At 38.9% G+C, this 23,318-nt stretch overlaps 1 protein-coding gene across 2 annotated transcripts in view; it reads left to right on the top strand.

Moving 5' to 3' along the window:
* The window catches only part of LOC133852155 (protein LUTEIN DEFICIENT 5, chloroplastic), a 28,211-nt gene extending 5,268 nt beyond the window's left edge, over window positions 1-22,943 (top strand). The window contains exons 3-16 of one of the 2 annotated variants that reach the window (XM_062288841.1): window positions 1,779-1,995; window positions 2,100-2,171; window positions 2,303-2,413; window positions 2,810-3,001; window positions 3,125-3,286; window positions 9,882-9,977; window positions 10,052-10,153; window positions 10,653-10,685; window positions 10,777-10,857; window positions 10,954-11,036; window positions 15,333-15,464; window positions 21,865-21,925; window positions 22,010-22,075; window positions 22,502-22,943. In XM_062288841.1, the coding sequence (XP_062144825.1) occupies window positions 1,779-1,995; window positions 2,100-2,171; window positions 2,303-2,413; window positions 2,810-3,001; window positions 3,125-3,286; window positions 9,882-9,977; window positions 10,052-10,153; window positions 10,653-10,685; window positions 10,777-10,857; window positions 10,954-11,036; window positions 15,333-15,464; window positions 21,865-21,925; window positions 22,010-22,075; window positions 22,502-22,690 (1,597 nt within the window). In that variant the 3' untranslated portion in view covers window positions 22,691-22,943. Of the gene's footprint in view, window positions 1-1,778; window positions 1,996-2,099; window positions 2,172-2,302; window positions 2,414-2,809; window positions 3,002-3,124; window positions 3,287-9,881; window positions 9,978-10,051; window positions 10,154-10,652; window positions 10,686-10,776; window positions 10,858-10,953; window positions 11,037-15,332; window positions 15,465-21,864; window positions 21,926-22,009; window positions 22,076-22,425 lie in introns of both variants that reach the window. The other variant, XM_062288842.1, reaches the window with a different exon arrangement.
* The last annotated feature ends 375 nt before the right edge of the window (window positions 22,944-23,318 follow it).

Raw genomic sequence — 23,318 nt, 5'->3', positions numbered from 1 at the left:
ACTTGGTTTGGGCTAGTCAATCTCCAAAACATAGTGTTTATATTTCTCTAGAGTTGCTTTTACATTTCCCCCATGGGCCTTTTATACAAGCCTAACTTAACCACCTCCCTACTCGTCGGGCCTAACTAACTAAAATAATATGATAAAGAAACAATAAATGACTAACAGCCCGATAATCTTATCTAACTAAGCAATTACATGGCAATTTAATCCACCTAGGATTACAAATGGCACTCTCTTGAGCCTATAGGTGCCTTTGGAGTGGGGTTGTAGAAGAACACCAGGAAAGGGTGGGAGACTTTCTCTGGTTTTGCTAGTTTTGAGGTGGGGGACAAAATTTTGGCATGATTTGTATTGCGGAGATACGATTCTAAATGAAGTTTTTCCTGATCTCTTTGGTATTGCTCATGTGAAGGATGTCTTAGCTGTGGATAATATGGAGATTTTGGGCGGTTTTACTTAGTGGAATGTGAGCTTTGTTGGAGAGGCGCATGATTGGGAAGTGGATGTTTTTGCTTCCTTCTTCCAAGTATTGCACTCGGTCATTGTGAGTAGAGATCGTGTTGATAGGCTTTGGTAGGTCTCTTCCAAGAAATCATTGTTCAAGGTCAAGTCCTTCTTCAGCTCTTTGGCCTGCTCTGAAAGTAGACGCTTCCCTTGGAAGAGTGTGTGGCGGACTCAAGCTCCTTTGAGGGCGGATTTTTTTGCATGGTCGGTAGCCCCAGACAAGATCTTTACTGTGGATAATCTCAGGAAGATGCATATCATCATTGTGGTCCTGTGGACAGATGTTGCTTGTGCAAGAGAGATGGTGAATTAGTGGATCACCTTCTTCTTTATTGCGATGTGGCTTCCGCTCTGTGGAATACCCTTTTTACTCGATTTGGTATGTCTTGGGTCATGCCTAGAAGAGTTTTCGACTTGTTTGTCTGTTGGTAGAAGTTTGGAAGGCCGAGGAGTGCTGTGATTTGGAAGAAGGTGCGAATCTGCATTTTTTGATGTCCTTGGAAAGAAAGAAATCTTAAGTGTTTTGAGGATTTGGAGAGTTCCATGGAGGATATTTTAGCTTCATTTTTTCATATTCTGTATCTTTGGATGGTGGCTTTTTTGTCCCCACTGTCGATTAGTTTTGCCAATTTCCTTGTCGGTTTTTCCATTCCTAGTTAGGTGTTTGCTTTTGTATACTTCCAGTTTACTTAGGGACGCTTTACGCTTTCAGTAAAACTAAATTTACTCTCTAATACAGCAACATACACCTTCCATTATTATTCCACACGCTTTCCTCTAGATTCCTTTAGCACTCCCCTTAACACTCCATACGCCTTCCTTCAGATGCATCCACCTGTTTCAAAAACCTCAGATTATGCCATCTGTTTCCCCATTCCCGAGCTCCTCCCTTTCTATGCGATTAGTTTCCAACCCTAATCAAATTGCAACCCTAATTTGAAACCCATTCTCTTCGCACCATTCCCTTCTTACCAAAATCTTGTCGTTGCAACCTTTATCACCGGGCCCATTACATATCCTTTGTTTTATTTCACTTAGGTATGCGTTTCAACACCAATCTTGATAAGAAGACTTATGGATTCAAAATTTAATCTTGGAGGCTTGAATATGTGTTTTTTTTTTTTTTTTTTTTTTTTTGTTTTGTTTTGAATTCAGTCAAGAATAAATCTTCACGTCATTTCTGCCTTCAAATACATGTATGTGACCATCTTACAGATTCATACTTATTCATTTGTTGTTTTTTTATTTTTTATTTTTATTTTGGGTACAAGTTTTCCATCTGTAGTAAAGAAGAGTTTGTCAAAGTTTGGGGTTCCTAGTGCAATTCTGGAATTTTTATTCGGTTGGGTTGATACCCATGAAGAGTATGCAAAGATTCCGGAGGCAAAAGGATTAATTAGTGCCATTCGAAGTGAGGCCTTTTTCATTCCCTTGTATGAGCTCTACCTCAGATATGGTGGAATTTTCAGGTTGAACTTTGGACCAAAGGTTTGTTTGTTCTTATTTCAACATCCATTCGCCTTGAATTTACTAGATTATTAATAGCGCATGTCGCTTATGGATTTTTGATTGACCCTTGATGTTGGTTGTAGTCATTTCTAATAGTTTCTGATCCTTCCATCTCAAAACATATATTGAGGGATAACTCAAAGGCTTATTCAAAGGTAAACCAGTTGACCTTTTCCCTAATTGCTTATTCTCTCTCTCTCTCTCTCTCTCTCTCTCTCTCTCTCTCTCTCTCTCTCTCTCTCTCTCTCTCTCTCTCTCATAGCTGCTGTTAACTCTTTGATGTCAGGGTATCTTGGCTGAAATTCTAGAATTTGTCATGGGGAAGGGGCTCATCCCAGCTGATGGGGAGATATGGCGTGTCCGAAGACGTGCTATAGTGCCAGCATTGCATAAGAAGGTAACTCAAGTGATTTATGGATTTGGTGTTTATGTTGTTCACCTACCAAAGTTCCCATGTTCTTGTGATGTACGTCTTTCCTTTAAATATTTTTCATAAGTTAATTGTACAGTTCAGTTAAGTGTTCTCAATGGCCAAAGAATGAGGCATGACATTGCACACTCCATGAGAGAGATAGAGTCTAAGCCTTCCAATTTTTGTTGAATATTGTTTAATGTCCAAATTGAGGCTGACCTTCCAATTTACTAAAATATTATGTAAACTAGGTAATATTCTTGTTAGAAATATGATTTGGACAAAGAGAACCAAAATCATGTTACTTCCATCTTCTATGACTCACCCTAGTGACTTTTTCTTTTCTTTTTTTGTTTATGTTTTTTAAATTTTGATATGTAGTATGTGGCTGCTATGATTAACCTCTTCGGACAAGCTACAGATAGGCTTTGCAAAAAGCTTGATGCTGCTGCATCTGATGGGGAAGATGTTGAGATGGAGTCACTTTTCTCGCGTTTGACATTGGATATTATTGGAAAAGCAGTATTTAATTACGATTTTGATTCCTTAACAAATGATACTGGGATAGTTGAGGTATTCCTTTGTTCCCCCACCCTTTTATCTTCAGTTTCTTGAAGTTCAGTTTTGCAGCTTCCATCATTATTTGTTAAGTTTGCTCATTTAATGCTTCATATATATGTATTTTGGCTAAACCAGGCAGTTTACACTGTCCTGAGAGAAGCAGAAGATCGGAGTGTTGCTCCAATTCCTTTCTGGGAGATTCCAATATGGAAAGACTTGTCACCCCGGCAGAGAAAGGTTGCTTCAGCGCTCAAATTGATTAATGATATACTCGATGATCTGATCGCAATATGTAAGGTAAGGTCCTCAACTATTGATTCCAAGTGGTGAGGCATGATGCAAAGTGCCACCTGCTAAAAGCATGAAAGCAGTCGGAAAGAAAGTTCTGCCACCTTTAATGCTTACAACTTAACCCTAAGAAGAGTTATATCTAAATATAATATTCTTTGAATCCTAACTATCTTCTAACCGTATCACCCCTTTCCTATTGTTTGGATATTGGTTCAATAGACTTTTTCCAGGGTTTAAACCAAGATGGTATCACTTTGAAATGAATTTATTAAAAAATAAAAAATTTTACCTACTCAAATCTTAGTTCATTTCTGGTAAAATCCTAATCAAACACAATAACCATATTTATAATACAGCTCAATTATAGTTACATAATGCATCAGTGTTACAAAAAGAATTGTCAAAATTGGAATTTGGAGATTCTTTATGGTGGAACTTGTGTAGAATTCTGGCCTTGTCAAAAAAGGCCTCTACCTAGTGCTGATATTGCAAAAATACGATCTTGGGTGGGAAGATATAAATGCCCCTATCCTTCAACAATTCCTTTAGGAACTTATGATTGCTGGCGTTGTTAAAGATGAAAGAGGGAGCTTGTGATAGTTACTAAACTAGGCAATGTTTGCTTAAAAGTTTTGTAAATTATTGTATAATATACTGCAAAATCTTCAATTCTTGTACTCATGAAAGTGTATGTTATCTTGTTATTGAAGAAGATATGAATGGTTGATATCAAACTCAATAGCTCCTTGTGGCTATTTTCTGAAAATCGGAAACTTTTTGAGATTTGCAGAGGAAAATTGAGGTCTATTCTCATGGATAGAGATGAGATAGCGTGGTTGGTTTGTATCTTTGAGGAGTTGGTGGTAGTAGAAGACTCTCAGGTATTTTGGAATCAAGCCCAAGCAGGATTCCCAAGGATCATTGCCTAGCATTACTTTAACAGGCACGGTGGCTTCTTGATGGTTGAGGAGCACGACGGCGGAAGGAAAAGGGTTGCGGTCCTAATTCCAAAAGGAAGACGTGGAAAAGGCTAGGACCATTTTGGTTCGGCTTTATGGTCGGTTAATGAGCAATTCAAAACAAGAGGTAGTGGGGTGCCAGCAATTCCGGAGGTTCAGGCAATGAGGGGAAGGAGGAGTTACGCAGAGGTATTGTAGAAGAATTTGCCACCGCTGGAGGAAAATCTCGGTGAGTGTTCTGGGTCGGTTGCTAGGGTGCCTAAATGGGTGAGAGATTTGTCGAAGGCAGTTTCCATGGACAAGACTGCCCGAGTGCCGGTGTCGAGTAGGAGCATATCCGGCGAAAGGAAATTCGGCTCCGGTGAAGTTGTCCAATGATCCGGTGAAGGTTCTCACTTCGAGCTGTGGCCCAACGGTCTCTAACCAGCAGGCTGTGATGGGAGGGGTGGCTTCTGACTCACATCACAGGCACCTCCATTTTGGTGAAAGCCTCGATCTCCTCAATTTGAGGGAGACGTTGCTGAAGCTAAAAGAAGAGATAGGTGTCTGCTTGAAGAAGTTGGACTTAGCTGAGGATGGGCTTTTGGGTAGGGAGTGTTCTAATACTACCAAGCCTAGTCCAGGAGGAAATGCACCCACAAAGTAGCCTTTAGGGGCTTGTAAACCACTTACTAAAGTTTTCAAGCCCAAGAGAAAGCAGCTGCTGGTGGACTCGGGTGTGAGATAGAAGCCAGACCCAAAAGGGAAAGCCCTTGCCACAGGTGGGTCGGTCCATACAAAAGAATTTTTAGACACGGGTCAGGTCAATAACCTAGGCGTGTTGTTGTCAGCGGGTGGGTTTTCTCCTGTCGTGCGTCCACCAGAGATTTTTCTCCCGTTGAGTGACGTGGGGAAAGATTCTTTGGGGCGTTCAGGCCACCCTTCTGCGGTGGGTTCGTTGTCTGGTGGAGATTCCGGCAAGAATCAGGGAGCTGTGAAGTTGCCTGTGAAGGTTTGTTCAGTGCAGACCGCGTCGGAGAAGGTGGTTCTGGCTGTCGTTAGTGGAGTTTTGCTACAGGGGAAGCCGTTTTCTATTGGACCTCTCTCGGTGGTTGGTTCGGTGGGTCCCTCGTTCATGGGTTTGATGTCTGAGGAGGCTTCCAGCGATCCGAGGGAAGTTATGTCGCCAGTAAGGGTTCATTTGGAGTGGAATCAGTCGGTGAGCAAGAGTAGGGTGGATGAATGTGCAGTGTTATCTCAGCTTGGTTCTTGTTCAGGAAGTGTCGGTGGGGGGATTCCAGCTTGGCAAAGGAGCGCTGCAGAGGATCCGGCTGTCTCTGGGTTGTCTGGGTTGGGACTACCGTTGAATTACTTTCCCCACCTTCAGTCTCTGAAGAAAAGGGTTGTTGGGAATTCCAACAGCCAGCCCTCTGGGTGTGCAGAGATGGTCGTGTTTCAAGAGGAAGCTCGGCCTATTGAAGTGGCAGGAAGTGGGAAGGCAGTATGTGGTTCGGCTGAAATGGAAGGAGATGCAGGTGGGTGTCACCTCTCAATTCCTAATCTACAAAATCGGGGGTTTTTTCAGGTTACTCCGACTGGGTTATTCAGTGTGCAAATGCCATTTATACCATCGTAGGGATTTCGTATGAGGCTCATAAGCTACAATTTTTGGCTCTATTGACTCATATTGAAGCGGAACGTCGTAATGGAGCAATGGGAGCCATGTCAGGCTGTGGAACGAAGGGCAGAAGGGAGGTTAAAAATTTGAAGTGTTCTATCAATTACAATGCGAGAGGTTCATGCTTAAGTCACGGGAGAAGGAAGGTGAAGGGACATCAAGTTGTGTCATGAAGCCTAGGATTCTTTCTTGGAATGTGAGGGGGCTGAACGAGTGGAGCAAACGTCTAAGGATAAGTCACTTGCTCAGGGATTGGAATGTGGATATTATTTGCTTCCAAGAAACCAAGGTTCAGGGTATGTCGAGAAGTTTTGTGCGAAGCTTATGGGGCTGCAATCATTTGGATTGGTGCTGTTTAGATTCTTGTGGGGCCTCAGGGGGCATCTTGATCATATGGGATAAAAGGGTAGTGGAGAAGATTGATGTTTTTTTGGGGGGGGGGGGGGGGGGGGAATTCACTCTTGCAGTTTCCTTCAGGAATGTAGTGGATCGATTAGTCTGGGCCTTTGGAGGTGTTTATGGTCCGAATTCTGATTATGATAGGAGACTTCTTTGGGATGAGCTGGCTGGGATTCTCAGTTAGTGGAGCATGCCATGGTGTATAGGGGGTGATTTCAATTTTACTCGGTTCCCTAGTGAAAGATCTGGAGAGGGTAGTTTGTCTGCTATGAGAGATTTCTCTGATTTCATCTTTGATCAGGGTCTCATGGATCTTCCTCTCGCTAGGGGCTCTTATTCTTGGTCGCTCAGGCTTGATCCTCTCGTTTGGTCTAGGATTGATCGCTTTCTAGTCTCCCCAGATTGGGAAGCTTGGTTTCCTGTGGTTTCTCAGAAGAGGCTTCCCCGCCTCTATTCAGACCACTTCCCGATTCTTCTCGATTGCGTCGACGTTTCTAGGGGGAAAAGGCCTTTCAAATTTGAGAACATGTGGCTTAAAGCGGATGGTTTTGTGGAAAGGGCGAAACAGTGGTGGGATTCTTATTCGTTCCAAGGTACTCCTAGTTATATCCTTGCTTGTAAACTCAAGGCTTTGAAATAGGATTTGAAGAAATGGAATGAAGAGGGGTTTGGTAGTGTAGAGAGGAACAAAGGAAGCTATTTGAAGAACTTCAGGCGTTTGATTCTATTGAAAGTAGTAGGGCTCTAGTTGAGGAGGAGATACTAAAGAAGACAGAGATTGTCAGCGAGATAGAAAGGATTTCTCTTTTAGAGGAAGTAAGTTGGAGGCAGAAATCGAGGGTGATGTGGCTAAAGGAAGGGGATAAATGTACTCAATTCTTCCATTCCATAGCCAACTCTAATAGAAGGTACAACACTATAGAATCTTTATTGATTGGAGATACTCTTTCTTCTAACCAGTCAGAAATAGGTGAGCACGTGGTCCAGTTCTATCAAAAGCTATTTTCTGAGCCATTTCGGTGGATGCCTATGGTGGATGGGTTATCTTTTGATTCTATTTTAGAGTTTGAAGCCAGCTGGTTGGAGAGAGCTTTCATGGAGGAAGAGGTTAGGAAGGTAGTGTCAGCTATGAATGGTGACAGGGCTCTAGGCCCTGATGGGTTTTCTATGGCATTTTTCCAAGCATGTTGGGATGTCTTGAGCTCGGACATTATGGCGGTGTTTCATGACTTTCATGCGAGAGGTTGGTTCGAGAAAAGTTTGAATGCTTCGTTCATTTCGCTTATTCCAAAGGCTCCTGGTGTGATTTCCCTCAAATATTTTCGGCCTATAAGTCTTATGGGAGGTGTTTACAAGATCATTGCTAAAGTTCTAGCAAACAAATTGAAGTCGGTGTTGGAGAAGGTCATATCCAAATCTCAGAGTGCCTTCATTAAGGTAGGTAGTTGCTAAAGAATGTCTTGATAGTAGAATTAGATCGGGGGAACCAGGTGTCGTGTAAAATGGATTTGGAGAAAGAATACGTTCATGTAAATTGAGACTTTCTGTTGTATATGCTAAAACGGTGTGGTTTTGGGGATAAATGGTGTTCCTGAATTGCTTATTGCATTTCTTCTGTGCAGTTTTCGGTGTTAGTCAATGGATCTCCTTATGGGTTATTTAGTAGCTCCCAAGGTTTGAGACAAGGGGACCCTCTGTCTCCCCGTTTATTTGTGTTTGTGGAGGCTTTGAGCCATATGATTTTTGATGCGGTTAGTGGGGGTTTGGAAGGTTTCAAAGTTGGTAATGCAGATTTTTCGCATCTTTTGTTTGCAGATGACACTCTAATTTTTTGTATTGCTCATTCTTCTCAGTTGCGTCATTTACGGAGTCTCTTCCTCCTATTTGAAGCTGCTTTGGGTTTGAAGGTTAATTTGGCAAAGTTAAATTTAATTCCTGTGGGGAATGTTGATCAAGTGGAAAGGCTAGCCGACATTATAGGGTGTGTGATTGCTTCTTTGCCGGCGAAGTACCTTGGTCTTCCTTTGGGGGCTTCGTATAAGTCCACTCATATTTGGGACGGGGTTATTGAGAAGATAGAGCATCAACTGACTAGTTGGCAAAGGTTATGCCTCTCCAAGAGTGGTAGAGTCACCCTTGTTAAGAGTACTCTTGCCAATGTACCTATTTATTTTTTGTCTCTGTTCCTTATCCCGGGGGAGTGTTGCTACTCGCTTAGAGAAGTTACAACGGGATTTTCTTTGGGGTGAAATTGGTGAAGAGTTTAAATTTCACTTGGTAAGTTGGTCGAAGGTGTGTATCCCAATTTCAGAAGGGCAGCTGGGTATTTAGAATTTGTTGATGTTCAACCGCGCTTTGTCAAGCAAATAGTTGTGGCGGTATGGAATTGAGAGAGATGCTTGGTGGAGAGTTGTGGTGGATTCCAAGTTTGGCAGTTTGTGGGGTGGGTGGTGCTCCCGCGAGCCTGGAGGTCCCTTTGGGGTGGGGCCGTGGAAGAATATTAGGAAAGGGTGGGGGATTTTCTCTGGTTTTACTAGATTTGAGGTGGGGGATGGGATTAGGACAAATTTTTGGCATGATATGTGGTGCGGGGATATGGTGTTGAAGGAAGCTTTTTCTGTTCTTTTTGGTATTACTCGGGTCAAGGATGCTTCCGTTGTGGATAATATGGAGGTTTTGGGTGGCTGTATTCAGTGGAACGTGAGCTTTGTTAGAGAGAAGCATGATTGGGAAGTGGATGTCTTTGCTTCATTCTTTTAGGTGCTACATTCAGCCTTGGTGAGTCGAGATTGTGCAGATAGGCTCTGATGGGTCCCTTCCAAGAAAGATGTGTTCAAGGTCAAGTCCTTCTTCAGCCCTTTGGTTGGGTTTGAAGGTCGATGCTTTCCTTAGAAGAGTGTGTAGCAGACTCAGGCTTCTTTGAGGGCTGCTTTTTTTGCGTGGACGGCAGCCTTAGGCAAGATTCTTACAGTAGACAACCTCAGGAAGCGGAAAATCATTATTGTGGATAGATGTTACTTATGCAAGAGAGATGGAGGATCTGTGGACCACCTTTTTCTTCACTGTGATGTGGCTTCCACTTTGTGGAATCATGTTTTTTCTCGGTTTGGTATGTCTTGGGTCATGCCTAGAAAGAGTTATCGACTTATTTTCCTGTTGGTGAAAGGCTGGAAGGCCAAGGAGTGTTGCGGTTTGGAAGATGATGCCAATTTGCGTTTTTTGGTATGTTTGGAATGAGAGAAATCTTAGGTGTTTCGAAGACATGGAGAATTCCTTGGAGGATATTGTTGCCTCGTTCCTTCATATGCTATATCTTTGGACGGTGGCCTTTTTGTCACCCTTGTCGATTAGTTATTTTGATTTTCTTGTTCGATTTTCTTTGCCTTCTTAGGCGTTTCCTTGTATATACTTCCTGTGTACTTAGGGGCGCCTTACGCTTTCAATAAAACTTTATTTACTTATAAAAAAAAATATTGAATTGTAAACCCATGAATCATCATAATGTTTTTTCAGACCTTTTGCACGTACTTGACTGCTAAGTTTGCCAGTTCTCGTTAATATGAATATTTTATCTCTTCATCTGCAGAGGATGGTTGATGAAGAAGAGCTTCAGTTTCATGAGGAATATGTGAATGAACAAGATCCGAGTATTCTTCACTTCCTTTTGGCCTCAGGAGATGATGTATGGTACTAGAGATTGTCAAATATTTTTGTTCCAGTACAATTGATTGAAGCTTTCCTCTCAATTGTCTGCAGGTTTCAAGCAAGCAACTCCGTGATGACTTGATGACAATGCTTATAGCTGGGCATGAAACATCAGCAGCGGTATTAACATGGACCTTTTATCTTCTCTCCAAGGTAATGTATGGTTAGGGCTAGTTATTTCGTAGAGTGCATATACAAGTTTACATCAGCTTCCAAATAGGAAAATGTTTGTAGTAGTTCATTAGGTTGGAATAATTTGGAAATATTATAGCATTAATGTTCTCGAAATTCCTTTATTAGATAAATTCTGTGCTTAAAATGGAAAATATAATTGTGTAAAGCACAACTTAAGGAAATTTGTCTAGTAATCCTTGGATTGACAGTTTCTATCTTCTGGATGTATTCATTGTTTTGGCGTATCTTCTACATGCAGATTATGTATCAAGAACAAACAATGTAGCTTTCTAGCAATATGTAAATATGTATATATATATCTTCCTCTTTGTCAAGTGTGGCTATATATGTTCACGCCATAACCTTATATGTGTAAGTACTTATGCATATGAAGACACCAAATGTATCTTGCACGAGTGGCTACTTTGTAAAGGTCATCATTTTTTATTTTTATTTTTCCTTTTTTGATTGGCTGCAGGAGCCTAGTGTCATGTCCAAACTTCAAGAGGAGGTATCTTAAAAGTTCACATTCATTGAGATTAGTAGCAAAAGAAAGAAGAGTGACAAAATTTTAATTTATGTGATATTGTTATATTTTGTAGGTAGATTCTGTTCTAGGAGACCAGTTTCCAACAATTGAAGATATGAAGAAACTCAAGTATGCAACTCGAGTAATCAATGAAGTGAGAAGATGATATTTTTAACCAGTTTTGGACTTAATCTTTTGCTTTCATGCATTGACATTGCTTTTTTTTTAAACTCTCTTCACTTCTTTGCAGTCCTTGAGGCTTTACCCACAGCCGCCTGTATTAATTCGTCGTTCACTTGAGGATGATGTGCTTGGAAAGTACCCCATAAAAAGGTATGCCCTATTTAATTCATTGTCAGGGATATGTTTTGTTGCCAGTTAGTATACGTTTTTCTTGGTAATTTTCTTGCTTAAAACCTTTTTTCTTTTTAGTGAGAACCTTAGTATTTCTTTATATTTTTTTGTTAATATCTTTTAGTCCCTCCCATATTCTATATCAGGTGTTCTATTTCATCCAGTAGGAGAAAAGTGTGTTCCATGGTACGGAAAAGAACCCTATGCCAGTGGATCATGTCTATTATTACTCTATTTCCCCCCCACCCCCCCGAAAAGAAAAAGAAAAAGATGACATTGTTATCACGTGCAAATAAATCAGCCCACTACTTGGAGGGGTCTAAATGATAAAAGACAAATGCTAGAGTATTAAATTATAGCAGCTTTACTTAACTCTACACCCCTTCCCCCCTCTTTTGTCTCCAATAATTGTTACAGTTTCAAAGAGCATGACTGCAGAACATTGATAGTATGCAGAAACAGTGATGTAATAGTTGGAAAAGATCAATTTTATAATGGATGTACAATATGAGTTTATGTCAACTTGCGTCAAAGTCGGAATATCTTTGGAAAAATATGAGTTTCTATCAACTTGCGACTAATTGAAAGGAACAAGAAATTAGTGTTGGTTGGGGTTGTTAGAATATAAATTAAATTATTAAATTTATCAATTCCTATCAGCTTAAGCTTTTGGGATAAGTGGTGATTTAATATGGTATCAGAGCAGAGGTTCTGAGTTCGACCTGTGTCTCCATCATTCACCTCATATTTCAATTAAATATTTCACGTGTTGGGCTTTACCTATCATGAGAGAATTTGAGTTCACACGTAAGAGGAAGTGTTAGAATATAAATTAAATGATTAAATTCATCAATTTCTATCAGCTTAAGCGTTTGTGAAAAGTGGTGATTTATTAGGGGTTGCATGGGTACTTGTGATTGAGGATTTGCCTAGTTGGTGATTGCCATGATAATTAAGGTTGATTGAAGAGTATTCATGCTGGTTTGTTGTGATCATTTCATGGACAAAAGGGTCTGAGATTCTTAAGAGAGAGAGAGAGAGATAGAGAGTCAAATCCTTAGTTTGTCAAAAATACTACATCCTATTTGATAAGTGAGAATACTTTGAGATTGAAGGTAGCTTTTGTCCAAGACAATTGCGTACAATGCTAGCTTCCATATGAATTTGGGTGGTTAGCATTCCCTTTACATATTTACTAGCTATACCGCAGTGTTTTTTTTTTTTCATTAAATTAATATTACAACATTATCATTTGATCTTAAGATTTTCATTATAATGTTTTTGCTTGTAAAGACTCGACCTTTAGACTTAAATCTATGCTTTTGTACTAAAGCTATGTTTACTGCCATGATAATTAAGGTTGATTGAAGACTACTCATGCTGATTTGTCGTGATCATTTCATGGACAAAAGGGTCTGAGATGCTTAAGAGAGAGAGATAGAGAGTCAAATCCCTAGTTTGTCAAAAATACTACATCCTATTTAATAAGTGAGAATACTTTGAGACTGAAGGTAGCTTTTGTCCAAGACAATTGCATACAATGCTAGCCTCCATATGAATTTGGGTGGTTAGCATTCCCTTTACATATTTACTAGCTATAGAGCAGTTTTTTTTTTTTTTTTTTTTTTTTTCATTAAATTAACATTACAACGTCATCATTTGATCTTAAGATTTTCATTATAGTGTTTTTGCTTGTAAAGACTCAACCTTTAGACATAAATCTATGCTTTTGTACTAAAGCTATATTTACATTCACATACATAATATTTTGCTGAATAATAACGCATGCATATTATTTTAACTAATTATATTATTGTCATGTTAAGATTTTCATTATAATTTTTTTTTTGTATGATTATTATTATTGTAATAATAATATTATTCATAATGTTTAAAATAATGCTTTTGCTTGTAAAAAGACTTGACCTTTAGACTTTAACCTATGCTTTTATTTTTTTTGTTTTTTATTTTTATAAGTAACTAGCCCCCAAGGGGAGGGGGGATGGTTTAACGTATGGTTTTATACTAAAGCTATGTTCACATTCACATACATATTATTTTGTTGAATAATATCGCATGCATATTATTTTAACTAATTATATTATTGACATGCTAACTCATATAAGTGTTATAATTATATTATGGTCCTAATAATGACATTCACAAGAGAGTACTTTGGGATGAATTGGCTGGGATTATGAGCTGGTGGGAGAAGCCATGGTGTATTGGGGGAGATTTTAATGCTATTCAATATCTGAGTGAGAGATTAGGAGATACCCATCATTCTCTAGCCATTATGGAATTTTTAGATTTTAAATAGGGCCTTATGGACATCCCACTTGTGGGTGGACAATTTATGTGGTCTAACAATCATGAGAATGAATGTTGGTCCAGAATTAATAGGTTTCTTCTTTCTTGTGATTGGGAAGAACAGTTTCCTGATGTTGTTCAAAGGAGACTTGCTGGACTTTTATCCGATCATTTTCTATTGTTGTTCGATTGTGGGGTTTCGAGTAGGAGAAGTCGGTATTTTTAGTTTGAGAATATGTGGTTGAAGTCTTACAATTTTCAGGGTTCCCCTAGCTTTGTGTTGGCACATAAATTGAGAGCTTTGAAAATGGACTTGAAAGAATGGAATGAAGAGATCTTTGGTGATGTGGGGAAGAGGAAAAAGGAGTTAATGGATGGTATTCGAGAGCTTGATATTATTGTAGAAGGTCGATCCTTGATTGAGGAGGAAAGGCAGAGAAAAGGGGAGTATTCTAGGGATTTGGAGAGGTTGCTTCTTTATGAAGAAGTGAGTTGGAGGCAGAAATTTAGGATGCTGCGGTTGAAAGAGGGTGATAAGAATACAAAGTTTTTTTCACTGGTTGGAAATTCTAATCGAAGATATAATATCGTGGATGCTCTAATTGTTAATAGGTCTTTGTCTTCAGATTCTATGGAAATAAGGGAGCACATAGTCCAGTTTTATTCTCAACTCTACTCAAAACAATTTAATTGGAGGCCACAGCTGGATGGACTGTCTTTTAATCTCATTGAAGAAGATGAGGGTTCTTGGCTGGATCTCGGATCGGCATCAATCTATCTCAAAAAAAGTATGTATTGGATTTACTCAATGACACATGACTTGAGGGTGCTCGTCCTGTTGATGTTCCTATGAACCAAAATCAGAAACTCTTGAAGAATGAAGGAGAGCTAATTGAAGACCCTTGTAGAGTAGTTAGAAAGTTGAACTATCCTACTATTACCAGACAAGATATCTCATATGCACTTAGTCTCATAAGCCAGTTTTTGGGAGCACCTAGAATCCCACATTAGGATGTCATTTGTATTGTTCGATATTTGAATAAATCCCTTGGTCTCGGTAAACTGTATTGGAAAAATGGACATCTCTTGGTAGAAAGTTTTGTTGATGCAAATTGGGCAGAATCCCCCTTAGATGGTAGATCCACTACAGGTTGTACATTCTTGGGAGGACATTTGTCACGTGGAAAATTAAGAAACAAACTGTAGTTGCCCGGTCAAATTTGGGGCTAAATATAGAGCAATGGCTATATTGTTAGTGAACTAACATGCAACATTTCCTTCAAGTGATTGGTTTTTCGGCTCCTACTCCTATTCCTCTGTTTTGTGATAATCAAGCAGCTCTGCACATTGCTTCTAATCCTGTGTTCCATGAAAAAACCAAGCATATTGAGGTTGACTAACATTTTTATCTTGGACAAGATATGGGTGGAGCATGTACACCATTTGTGAAGTCTGACGATTAACTTGTTAATATGTTTACAAAGTCCTTATGTCATAGCTGGTTAGAATTTATATGTTCTAAGTTGGGCTTATATAACATATATGCTCCAACTTAAGGGGGAGTATTAGAATAATATGATGTGGACATATTCTAGAAGGGGTGTGATGTGTCCATATTCTCGAAGCATGATGAGGAGTCCCTATTGAGCTGTCCTATTCAGAATATCTTACAAACACTCCTCTAAATAGAAATGAGTGTCTCATAGAGGGCAATGATTATGAAGCCCATTTTCTATTGGGCATAACAGATACTAATATGGTATAAGACCCTAGGTCTCTACGGAGGTCCTTGGTTCAAGTCTTGGAACCCCAATCTGTTAGTTTCTTGTGTTGTGCATGTTAAGTCTCGTGTTGTTTCAGTTTTCTGTTTGGTGTTATCACCGTAGCTTTCATGTCCAATGCCATGTCTTGGATACAGTTAGTATAATGCAATATATTTTATCTGTTTCTGTTATTAATTTACAGGGGTGAGGATATCTTTATTTCTGTTTGGAACCTGCATCGTAGTCCAAAGCTTTGGGATGATGCGGATAAGTTTAAACCTGAAAGGTGGCCTTTAGATGGACCCAATCCAAACGAAACTAACCAAAACTTCAGGTATATTTAATCTATTTTGTACAAATATCATTGTGTTGATTTCCTGTCTTTTACAGCTGGTCAGTTATGTGATTGAAGAATTTCATGTTGTTTTCCATGTCGGAACCTTCCCAATTTGTTGTGCCATTTGAAATAAGCTCAGAGAAGTATTTTGTTAATAGAAAAATCAAATTGTATAAGAGAACCTGCAATATTTGTTGGAGTTAGGGAAGTAAGAGTTCAGAAATGAAGTACCACCAGAATGCGTGGATGAATGGGTCTGCAGGAAAGTATCTATAATACAACACTGAATCTGTCCTTTTGGGTTTTTTTTTTTTTAACGTTCCACTTGATTTGTTGTCACATTATCCCCTATTGGGTTTGCTTGAAGCCAGTTGATGTTCACAGTGTTGGGTATAATGAGTCATAATTATTTTTTTGATACGTAATTAAAGTTTTATTGAGAAATGAAGCATAAGGCACCCCTAAGTACACAAGTGGTATACAAAGGAGAACTAAGGCTAACCCGAAAACCCAACAAACAACCAAAGCAATAGGAAAAAGTAAACCTAAGGACCCAAGAAACAAACCACAAAAACCCCCAAGATGAGTCATAATTAAGACCCCCTTATAATATATAGCTTGTTTTTCCCTTAGAAAAAGTGATTAAAATTAGAATAAGAGGAATGCATAGGTCTTTTAATTTTCACTTTATTCAATTTTGTTGTATAGTTCTAAATTTTTGTCAATGATATAGGGATAAGTTTGTCAATTTTACATTTTCTTTTGACTTAAGTTCTGAAATTACACTGTACTGTAATTTCATAAAACGTGAAGGAGGCCCCATGTATGTTTCAGAGTCCAATGAAGTGAGAGAAATTTACCCATTAAATAATAACTTTTGAGTTGATGGGTAAGCACTACATGATTTGTGGGGTTTAGCAGATGTGTATTATTATAGGTGTTCTATTTAATAGAAATAATAGGTGAAAGGGGAGAACAGTAATCTTTTCAACACATTTTCCTTTGTAATAATATTCTATTTGAAACCAACTGCACAATCTCAACAACTTTAAACTCACTGCCCATATAGCATATTATTACACAAATATAGATTTCAGAGAGGAGGGAGAGTGGGGAGAAAGAGATGCATTATGTGATTCTTGATGCTGTGGACAGTCTAGAAAGAAGCTTCATAGCAGGTGAATAGGCAATTTTTAGCTAAGTTATGGAACTTGGGAAAAGATAGTATGCGCCATGACATACTTGCATTGCAAAGATTATAAGCTTGAATATTTTCTTCCTTTTCCTAGTTTTTTCCACTGCTACACTAAGCTTGACTGTCTTTGTTTGTGGAAAATACATATTTCTGAAGCCTAAATAGCTTAAATGACGAATTTAATTGTGAAAATGTCTCTCTTCCCCCCACCCCTCCAACCCCACCCCAATAAAAAAAGTCTGGTTTCTGCTAGGACAGTGACAAAAGAATTGGCATGCTGTAATTGAATTAAATTAAAACCAAATATACTATAGAAATAAAAGTGGAACTATAACTTACTTTGATAGGAACAATTTTGTTCTCACCAAAACTGGAGATTTGGCTGTATATAACAGTCTAGCACTATGGTTTTTGATGGGTAAATTGTAAATAAAAAATAATAGGTGGAATAGAAGTTAGGTTGGGTAAGTTTTAAAGGCATTTACTGACTGTAATCAAGAGGTGGAGCTTGGATCGAACTTCTGTAAAGCAAGGAAATTCAGGTTTCCCAAAAATGGATAATCTAGAAAGTGGGGCTTTTGATGAATATGGCATAAAGAGGGCCTGGTAATGGCTGAATTATTTTGAGCAGCGGTAGAGAAATATAAATAAAAAAAAGTGTAGAGAAGAATGAGGAGCAAAAGAATAGTAAGCTTGAGAATTCTTCTTGGCGGCCAAGGGTAGAGGGCCTTTCTTTTCTTTCAATTGATGAAGATGAGAGTAGCTGGATAGAGAGAGGGTTCGAGGAGAAGGAGGTGTGGGAGGTCATCAGAGATTTCAATGGAGATAAGGCTCCGGGCCCCGACGGTTTCACTATGGCTTTTTTTCAGAAGTGTTGGGATATCTTAAAGCATGACATTATGGCTGTTTTTGCAGATTTTCACTCTCGAGGCAAGTTTGAAAAGAGTTTCAATGCTACTTTTGTCTCTCTGATTCCAAAGAAGAATGATGCTGTGGTTGTGAGTGATTTTCGGCCTATCAGTCTTATTGGGGGAATTTACAAGATTATTTCCAAAGTCCTTGCGAACAGGTTTAAATCAGTGTTGGGTAAGATTATTTCAAACACCCAAAATGCGTTCATTGGTGGTCGACAAATCTTGGATTCAGTGCTTATTGCTAATGAATGTGTGGATAGTCAAATCCGTTCAGGGGATTCTGGGTTGTTGTGTAAGCTGGATCTGGAAAAGGCCTATGATCATGTGAATTGGGACTTCTTACTTTACTTATTACAACGTTGTGGCTTTGGGGAGAAATGGAGAGCTTGGATTCGTTTTTGTATCTCTACGGTGAGATTCTCCATCCTTGTCAATGGAACTCCGACGGGTTTCTTTACTAGCTCTCGCGGGTTGCGACAAGGTGATCCTCTGTCGCCTTTATTATTTGTGGTGGTTATGGAGGCTTTGAGTCGGATGCTGGCTGCTGCGATGGAGCAGGGTTCGATGACAGGCTTTACTGTGGGACATAGTGAGTTAGAGGCAATAGTAGTGAATCATTTATTGTTTGCTGATGATACGTTGATTTTTTGTGGAGCGCAAGAAGAACAAATTCGACATCTGAGGTGCATTTTTCTTTGTTTTGAGGCAGTTTCGGGATTAAGGATTAATTTAGGAAAGTCAGAAATTGTTCCTATTGGTGAGGTGGAGGATGTTGAAGGGTTGGCCCAACTTATGGGTTGTAGGGTTGGATCGCTGCCTATGACATATTTGGGTATGCCTTTGGGTGCCTCTTACAAGTCCGTTCTTACTTGGAAAGGGGTGATTGAGAAAATGGAAAGGAAATTGGCTGGTTGGAAGCGTATGTATTTGTCAAAGGGCGGTCGGTTGACTCTTATTAAGAGCACGCTGTCCAATATCCCCACGTATCTCTTGTCGCTGTTCCCTATTCCTTTGAGGGTGGCTAATCGTCTTGAAAAAATCCAGAGGGATTTCCTATGGGGTGGCATAGGGGATGAGGCCAAATTTCATTTAGTGAAATGGAACAGGATTTGTACTCCGTTGCATTCAGGTGGGTTGGGAGTTCACAACCTTTCCCTGTTTAACCAAGCTCTTTTAGGTAAATGGTTGTGGAGATATGGTAGGGAGAGAGAGGCTCTATGGCGTTTGGTGATTGACGCCAAATTTGGGAGCCTAAAGGGTGGGTGGTGCTCTATTGAGGTGTCGGGTTCCTATGGAGTAGGGGTTTGGAAATATATTAGGAAAGGGTGGGAGAAGTTTTGCAATTATGTTCGGTTTGTGGTAGGGGATGGATCATATATCAGTTTCTGGCATGATCGGTGGTGTGGGGAGATTTCTTTGAAGCTTTGTTTTCCAGTTCTGTATAGTCTTGTGAGGAACAAAGCGGCTATGGTGGTAGATAATATGGCTGTTCATAATGGCAATATTCATTGGAATGTTCTCTTTACGCGGCAATTACAGGACTGGGAGTTGGAGATGGTGCTCTCTTTCTTCGAGCGGTTGTACTCCACTCCGATTCGACAAGGAGAGGGTGACAAGTTAGTTTGGAACCTCTCTACAAGGAGCTATTTTGAAGTGAGGTCATATTATGAAGCACTTAGTCGGAAAGAAGGTCCATCATTCCCGTGGAAGAAGATATGGTGTGCTAAGGCTCCGACAAGGGTGGCGTTCTTTGTATGGACTGCAGCTTTAGGAAAAATTTTGACTCATGACAATCTACGAAAGAGGAATATTGTGGTTATTGAGTGGTGTTGTATGTGTAAAAAGAAGGGGGAGTCTATTGATCATCTATTACTTCATTGCGACACCGCCCGTGAGCTTTGGAGTTTTATGTTTTCTTTATTTGGAGTTGAATGGGTCATGCCACAATCGGTGATGGGTTTGTTGACTACTTGGGGTGCTTTTCGAGGGCATGGCCTAGCAAAAAAGGTTTGGCGTTTAGTTCCTCACTGTGTTTTGTGGAGCATTTGGAGGGAGCGGAATGCGAGGCTTTTTGAAGATGTCGAGACTGTAATGGTAGTTTTAAGGAAGCGTCTTCTTAACACGCTATATCTATGGATAGCTCCCCATCTTTGCCACCTAGGTGTTTCTACTTTTGTAGACTTTCTTAATTTATTAGTTGTTCCTCCTGTTTAGGGGCTCTCTTGTATACTTCCCGTGTATTAGGGTTGCGCCCCTCTGCGCTTTTTATTGAATTTTAAATTACTTATCAAAAAAAAAAAAGAATAGTAAGCCTGAGGCCTTCAGATAAGGAAAAAGACTTTCTGATAACCAAGGACCAGCCTAAACCAAAACAATAATGATAGGACTTATATCTAAACACTTATTAGTAACTGTCCAAGTCCAACAGTAGAAAATCTGAATCGGTAAGTACCGACAAATTTTGATATTTAGATTTTTGCTCATCAAATAAGGCTGGGACCTGGTAGGTTCATTGTTACGTACCTAGGGTAATTAGGATTAGGGTTTAAATTAGGTAAGTGTCGTATTATCATTTAAGAGAATAATAGGTTTATTAGTATGGTATTATTCGTATAATAAATTAATTAGGAAAATAATGAGTTTTGCTCATAAAAAAAAAAAAAAAAAAAAGAAAGAAAGAAAGAAAGAAAAGAAAAGAAAAGAAAAAGAAAAAAGAGATACTCTCCACATCAGCAGCAATTGGAGCATATTTTTAGGACCTTGAGGACAAGGTCCATTTGAAGAGGGTAAGAGTGTTACGGGTCTACACCATGACTAAGAAGGAAAGAAGTGGAGTTGCCAAATACCATGCCTCTTCTAAGGAAAGTCTTGAGCTACACAACATGGGTAAGAAGGAAAGAATACTACATGGAAAAGGAAGTGACTAATTAAGGCAAGAGGACCCATTGTAAATGTAGGATACATGCTCATAAAGCAAGAATTCTACTAAGAGAATAAATGCAGGATTTTAAGGAGATAAATAAGGGACTTGTTGCCTATTAGAATAAGCAGGATTTTTGGGAGAGAAATAAGGGACTTGTCTCCTATTAGAGTTATAGGTAATATTTACGTATTATATTTCCCTTGATGTAATCATCTCTATATAAACCTAATAGAGTGATCAATAAAAAGGGAGAAGAAAATTATTATAATTCAGCTCTTGTAGTTGATTAGGAGTTTTTTAGGGTTTCTCGAATAATCTTAACTTTAGGAGGCCTAGGGTACTTCGAATACCCTACTATCCCATACATTTCCCTAAATTAATTAGGAAAATAATGAGTCTTGCTCATAAAGCAATAATCTCAAAATTAAAGGATTTATATCCCATTATATTAGGTTTTTTTATTAGGAAGGAAATAAGGGAATTAATTATACCATTAGGTTTAGTATTATTTATGTAATATTTATTTATTTATTGTTTCCGTATTTTTAGCTTGTAACCCTATAAATAGGGGTATTGAAGAATGAATAGTATCGAGAAGAAAATTATTATAATTCAGCTCTTGTAGTTGATTAGGAGTTTTTTAGGGTTTCTCGAATAATCCTAACTTTAGGAGGCCTAGGGTACCTCGAATACCCTACTATCCCATACATTCCCCATCCAAATTATACACCAATCATCCCCGTTACGGAGGTCCGTAACATTCATCCTCCAAAAGTTGTACTTATGAAAACAATTTGTCCCTGTGGTGGGACTCACTAGTGGAATTCATATCGACTCTGGACATATATAAAATTACCATCGTTGACCCTTATTTTTATTTCCAATACATGTTTATATCGTTTTAGCACAATGCACTATGATGCATATAATTATAAGCTTATTGTCATCACTTCTCTTTCTTCTGACTAGGGCTTTGCTTTTTCTGCATTTTCGAGTTTAATCATTTCAAGTTGAAAATGTGGTCAAAGAAGGCTCTTTCCTTCCTTTTTGGGGAGGTGACCCCTAGGTGCTGGTTCTTGCTTAGAATTCCACTCATTGTATGGATTTAAACTTGGTACATCCTCTTGCAATGTCCATGCTTCTGCAGCCAATATTTGGCCAGGTCACCTTTTATTAAAGTCATGCTTGGCATCAAAATTTTGTAAGAGAAATATTAGTTTCCAGGATACTGTTATTTCTTAATAGCCATTACAAACAATCTTTTAGACCTTTTTTGGGGTGGGGAGTGGTAGTAGATCAGCCTTTTCTTTAATTGAAAAGTCACCTGCCATGTTTTTACAAATAGATGATACCATCTTTTTTCAGTTACTTGCCATTTGGCGGAGGACCGCGGAAATGTGTAGGTGACTTGTTTGCTTCATACGAGGTAATCTTATTAAGTTTTCCGTAAACATTGAAACTTGTTAGACTATCAAGTATAAACTTCAAACTTCTGCCTCACATTTTGCAGGCTGTAGTGGCACTTGCAATGCTTGTCCGGCAATTTAACTTTCAAATGGCCGTTGGAGCTCCTCCTGTAAGTAGCATGCTGTTTATTTTTTACATGTTTTCTGGGCAAGCCTGAAATTTTTGGAACCATGATTATAGACTTATTATCTTGACATATCCTCACAGTTAAATGGAGTAAAATCTGATAACTTATCACATCGAAAACAGTCAGACTTGACACATATATGTTGCTACCCCTAAATATTTTAGTAACCCAGAGAGTCTGTGATAAAGCTATTAAAAGGTCAATAGCACAGATAAAGAAATTGTCAGGTCTAATTTGTGGTCAACATCACCTGACCAAGATGCTGTTGATTGAGCTTCCATCAAGCATCTCGTTTTGTTTATACTATGTACACTTGAATTTGTTTAAGTCAGGTTCCAGAAGTTAGGGGATGCTAATGGACTTTGAGAAAGTGAACTTCAAGTTTATCTACTAACCATGGGTGTACAGGTTGAGATGACTACAGGAGCGACAATCCACACAACAGACGGGTTGAAGATGACCGTCACAAAGAGAATAAAACCTCCCATAGTCCCCGTACTGGAGATGCCGGCATTGAAAATGGATTCATCAGTGAGCCTCTCAAAAGGGGACACTTTTTTGGGTCAGGAAGGTGAAGTTTCCTCCGCCCATTCCTGATTGCTATAGCCTTGCTACATTCTGGCTATATATTGTACAATTTGCTTCCCCTTTTTTGGGTTTAAACCTATGGAAGTTTGTCTATAATTTTTTAAGAGGGGGTTAAAGTAAAGAAGTCAGGACATGGAAGTGGAAATATCTCATTTTGTAATGCCCCGGCTTTTTTAAGCAAAGCCGTAAGTGGAAATATCTTATTTTTCATGTGACACTACTACTATTATCTTAAAACAACGCAACGGAAATTTTCGCTTTCTCTTCGACATCATAACCAAAACTTTTATTTCATATTACATAGTTATTAAAATATGCCACATGTGACGTTTATACAAATTTATGACCGACTTAGCTCAAGTCAGCACATTACAATGGTAGACATCTAGACTCGCATACGGGTCAATACCAACTCCACACCTGCAAGAACAATGTAATGGTGGATTACCCCAATTGAATCTACAATTACACAGACGGATAAGTTAGTCCATAGTCACAGTAAGTATAATAAACAGTGATATTGTATTATAAGCCTTCTTTTTAGAAAATATTCCGGACGTGTTTATAAGAACAACTATATGGGTTTTCCAAAAATAAGTGTTTTTTTATAAAATGATAGCTGATAAGATAAGTCCTG

The sequence above is a fragment of the Alnus glutinosa genome, chromosome 12, assembly GCF_958979055.1.
Source record: "Alnus glutinosa chromosome 12, dhAlnGlut1.1, whole genome shotgun sequence".
NCBI lineage: Eukaryota > Viridiplantae > Streptophyta > Magnoliopsida > Fagales > Betulaceae > Alnus > Alnus glutinosa.
The sequence above is the reverse complement of the archived record's forward strand: the minus strand, read 5'-3'. Positions and strand labels throughout refer to the sequence as shown.